The sequence below is a fragment of the Asparagus officinalis genome, chromosome 7 (genome assembly GCF_001876935.1).
Source record: "Asparagus officinalis chromosome 7, Aspof.V1, whole genome shotgun sequence".
NCBI lineage: Eukaryota > Viridiplantae > Streptophyta > Magnoliopsida > Asparagales > Asparagaceae > Asparagus > Asparagus officinalis.
This window is the reverse complement of record NC_033800.1, coordinates 128,973,397-128,978,152: the sequence shown is the minus strand read 5'-3', so window position 1 is coordinate 128,978,152 and position 4,756 is coordinate 128,973,397. Positions and strand designations below refer to the sequence as shown.

The following is a 4,756-nucleotide window of genomic DNA, read 5'->3' as shown; positions in this document are numbered from 1 at the left end:
GTAATATAGTGATTACACAATCCAAAAGTCAAAGAAGAAATTTCTACAAAGGAAAAGTACTTAAAATGTTAAATTAATAACTAATTTATAAAATATATATGAGCAGTGCAGATAGCTAGAGAATTAAGGTATATATCTTCATGAATATTCCATAGTGAGTGATCAACTATAATCATCCTAATTTAGGCATAAATAATTATTATTTTAGTTACTAATTTGATACGCGTAACTATGGAATAAATCTCAAGCCAAAAATAGAAACTGAGATTGTATTATCCTGTAGGTAAATAAATAAATATTATTAGAGCTCATCTTTATATTAAACTTAAAAGTAATAATTCAAATTATTAAGCATCAAATATTAGTTCATGTGAGAAAGTAAAGTAATTTATAGTCTATATACCTATACAGTCAATCAATCAAATGTATTAAAATTATGATGACCACAGTCAAAATTATATAATGAGTTCACGTTAACTATAATTTATAAAATATAGTACATTAAAGACAAAATCCTTTTAATCACTATATAGATTGTCTGAAAATTTTTACATATATAAACTATACTGCCTAGGAATAGTGATGTGTGCACTTAACTATAGCTAATAATCTTAAGAATGACTTACACTTTAATATCATTACTAATTGATGTATCTATGCATTACACTAAAAATACAATAAAAATTTAGAAAACTACAAGAGAAACAACCTCAAAAGTTTTAAAAATTATAAAAAAAACACCCTAAAAGTTTGTAATTTATAAATACACAAAACTATTAAACATTACATTGAAATTAAGAAATTATAAAAAAAAAATCATTAAAATTTTCAACCTTTGAAGGGGTAATTTTTAATGTACTAAACTTTAAGGGTGTTTTTGCATAAATTTCATAACTTAATAGATTTTTAATTAGTTATGTTCTTTTCAAAAAAGTTATGGGTAACATTGACCATGAAAAGTTTTTCCTAAACCTATACTTTTAAAAGGAGTATGTTATTTTTTGTAAATTTTTAATTTTCTAGGGGTTGTTAGTAATTTTATATATTCATTTTAGTGTCTATATGTTAGAAATTATTATGGTGTTTTTTTTTTGTAAATTATAGATTTTAGAGGTTTTTGTATTTTTTTAAACTTATACACCTTTTCTACAGATTGTAGATTGTTTATAGACTATTAATTCCTATATTTCAATGTACTGTTAAGTTGGAAATTATTAGGGTTTTTATAAATTTTATAATTTTGAGAGTTTTATTTACAGTTTGTAAAATGTTCAGAGTGTTTATTGTAAAATCTATAAATTTTAGGTTTTTTCTGTTATTTTTCGGTTTTTAATGTGTTTATATGTTTGAAATATTCAATGTGTTTTTTATAAATTTTGAATTTTTAGAGGTGTTTTTGTAATTTTTAAAACTTATAAGATATTTTCTCCAAAGTTAAAAAACGTTTAGTTGCTTGCTAGCATATGTTTTTTATATTTCTTACTAAATTAAAATAAGTAAATTTTATAATTTTTAAGATGTTTTAATAAAATTTTGAATTTGTAGGGATATTTTTTGCAATTTAAAAAACTTGGAGGATATTTTTTACAAAGTTTGAAAACTTTTAGGTGCTGACTAGTATATTTTTTTAGATTTCTCTACGAACTGAAATAAGTCAAGGATTTGAATTATATCAAACGTATCTCCTTTATCCAATAACATGTTAAGTCTCATTATTAATAGGATAAATCATTTAATTACCAATTCAAAGAAAATAGGATAATTAGAATACATTAGGATAATAACATAATATTCAAAAAAATTAAGGATAATATTGATCATGGAAAGATTTTCCCGAACTCGTACGTTTAAAGAGAGTATATGATATGATTATTGAGGTTTAAGTATAAAAGAGGATAATATAAGGTGATCCTATAGTTAATGTAGTTTTTTTCTAAAAAGCTGGTTCACCCTCTTAAAAATTTCATATCAAACATAAAGTGCATGAAAAAAAATTCTTATAAGATTATTAAAATCTCTAAACCACCGGCCATTCTTTGTTTTTGCCCCCCTCCTAATTATAATTCAATTCAAGCATACTGGTAACCTAACTTTCAACTAACCTCTCCTATACTATGGAAAAATAAAGCATCCATCAGTGATTCAGAAGAGCAAGCGCTCAAATTTTCAGTTCACAATTTTCTTTACAAAATCACCAGATTTACCTACGTCGACAAACAGCTGACCATATCTTAATAATCCATAATTTACAACTTAACTAGTTAACAACACTTGATCATACCCCGATAATCTCCCACACGTGCGCACCCCTCAGTACCTCGTCTCAAACTCGCCAATCACGTGCTGATCCGTCCTCGTCACGTGCGGCTCCTTCCCCCTCTCGGCCACCCTCCAAACCTTAACGGACTTATCAAGGCTCCCACTGTAGACCACCCAACTCCGCCCCTCCGGCCCACAGTCCCCTCCCTTCTCCACCGCCAAGCACTTAATGGGCCCCACATGCCCAGTCAGCAGCAGCCACCCCTATTCGTGGCGCCACACCCTCATCCTCTTCCAAAACCCTTATGCTCCTGTCAGCGGACCCACTGATCACCAAACATCTCCGCCGTCGGCGCAGGCACAATACGGCCAACTTGTTTTCCCGCGGAAGCACGCCCACCGTGGGCAAACGCTCGCTCGCCCCTCTCCAAAAAGTTGACCAGCACCATCGAAGGACCCACAGGTAACAACTCCGGCCTCTTCCCCGCGCACCGCCCAGCGCCGTCCGCAGAGAGCCGCGCTCGTCGTTTGTCTCAATAGAACTTTCACCATCACGTCGCACAGCCGGCCGTTGAACTCCCGCCTCCACATTTGACCGTTGCCATCGGCCGACGCCCTAAACACAAGGTTTTCGAATCCAACGGCCACGGAATTGATTGCGTCGTCGTGGGCGATAACGGATTCCAAACACTTGGAATCCGAAACCCGCCAAACTTTCATCGTCTTATCCCACGAACCCGAATAAAGAAGACCCGCTTCTTCATCGAGACTGAGGCAAGAAACCGCATCGAAATGTCGATTCCAGACGGAGTTTCGATGGCGACGAACTTGAACGTAGCTTGACGGGTTAATGGAGCTCTTGATGAAATCCTTCAACCTCGGAAGAGACCCGACCCGTTTGTAAGAAGACGGATCTTTCGAGCAGATTTTCCATATTCGGATCTTGCCGTCCTGGTGCCCCGTGAAGATTTTGTTACCTGATAAGATAATCGCCTTCACGAGTCCGCTACCGGATTTGAACCCGGAAAACTCCGACCAGTTTTTCCAAACCCGAACATTCTTACTGTCGGATCCGGTGTATAGAAGCTCGCCCGAAACAGCAATTGAGTACAGGTGCCCTTCTTCTCGAATCAGGGACCCGATGAGGCCAGTGGAGGGCTCGTCGACGGAGAGAGGGGCGATTTGGGTCCACGGAGATTTGATGAAGGGGGACATGTAGGGGGAGTTCTCGAGGCTAGTCACGGAGATTTGATGAAGGGGGACATGTAGGGGGAGTTCTCGAGGCTAGTTTGGTAATTTGAGTGGTCGGAGTTGGTGCTGGTTCTGGGAGAGTCGTCCTCGTTTGGGTCGGAGTTCAATAGGTCGAGGAATTTGGAGGACTTTTTGAGTTTTGAGGAGATCATTTTGGCTCCGCCATTTAGAGATCTCATCGTTGAGAATCTTGGAGGAAAACTGCAGCTCAAGAAAACCGAAAGGGGCTGCAAAGTAATTTAAAGTAATGGAAGAATAATGAGGGGGGAAATGGGAAGGATTAATTGGAGGGAAAATATTCAGGAGATTGGAACAGAAGAGAGGGGTTTTTATAAATGAGGATATTGGTAGGGTGGCGTGGTCAGTTGACGAGAGCTCACCACGTGTCTTTCGAGATTGACGTACTGAGCAAGTAAAGTTTTTGGTGTGCTGATGAATTTTACGATCGGGTAGGGGTGTGCACGGTTCGGTTCGGGTCGGTTTTTACCAAAATTTGAACAACCGAACCGAACCGCCTACAATTCAAAACCGAACCGAACCGTTGCAAATCGGTTCGGTGCGGTTCGGTTCGGTTTGTTCGGTTCTAACTTCATCAAACTTTCAATAAAGTCTGTATTTCAGATGTTGTTGATGCAAAGATCATGACAATTACAAGAAATTAAAGCAGAAACCATAACAATCTTACATGTGTTCTTTCATGAAAGCTCTAACAAATCTATGATTGTCGATTCAATTGATAGCTTACCCAAATCTGAAAGAAAAACAAATAAAAAATTAATAAAAGCTTACCCAAAGCTGTGATTGTCGGTTCAATTGAAAGCTTACCGAAATTCGATCCCTCGACAAACGCCGACTTCAAAAGAGAATGGAGACTTGGATTCATGACTGAGCTGCGAAAGAGGAACTACAGTCCTTGAAGGTATTGCGGATGATGTGGAACCCTCGAAGGATGGATTGGACGGCTCTGCAGTCCTCGAAGGTCTTGCGGACGACGCGGAGGCTCGTGTAGTAGACGACGATCGCCTTCTGCTCAGCCGGCGGCGGCGACGGAGGTCTATGAAGGAGGCACCCATCATTTATTTGCCAAAAATTGATTCTTAAACAATCGTAACATGATGAACCAAAATATAAATATAAAAAAATAATTAATTAACATTTTATCTACTCTCTTAGATTCACAACAGATTACTCTTTACAATTAACAAATCAAGCACGGAATCCAAGCAATCTTCAGACTAAAGCCCCA

At 37.0% G+C, this 4,756-nt stretch overlaps 1 protein-coding gene across 1 annotated transcript; it reads right to left on the bottom strand.

Annotated features, from left to right (window-relative positions):
- Positions 2,118–3,790, bottom strand: LOC109851031 (protein JINGUBANG-like). The gene is given in 5 exon segments (XM_020421138.1): positions 2,118–2,517; positions 2,519–2,653; positions 2,655–2,702; positions 2,704–3,474; positions 3,525–3,790. Coding segments are annotated over 5 exon segments (1,326 nt in total). The 5' UTR covers positions 3,690–3,790; the 3' UTR covers positions 2,118–2,310.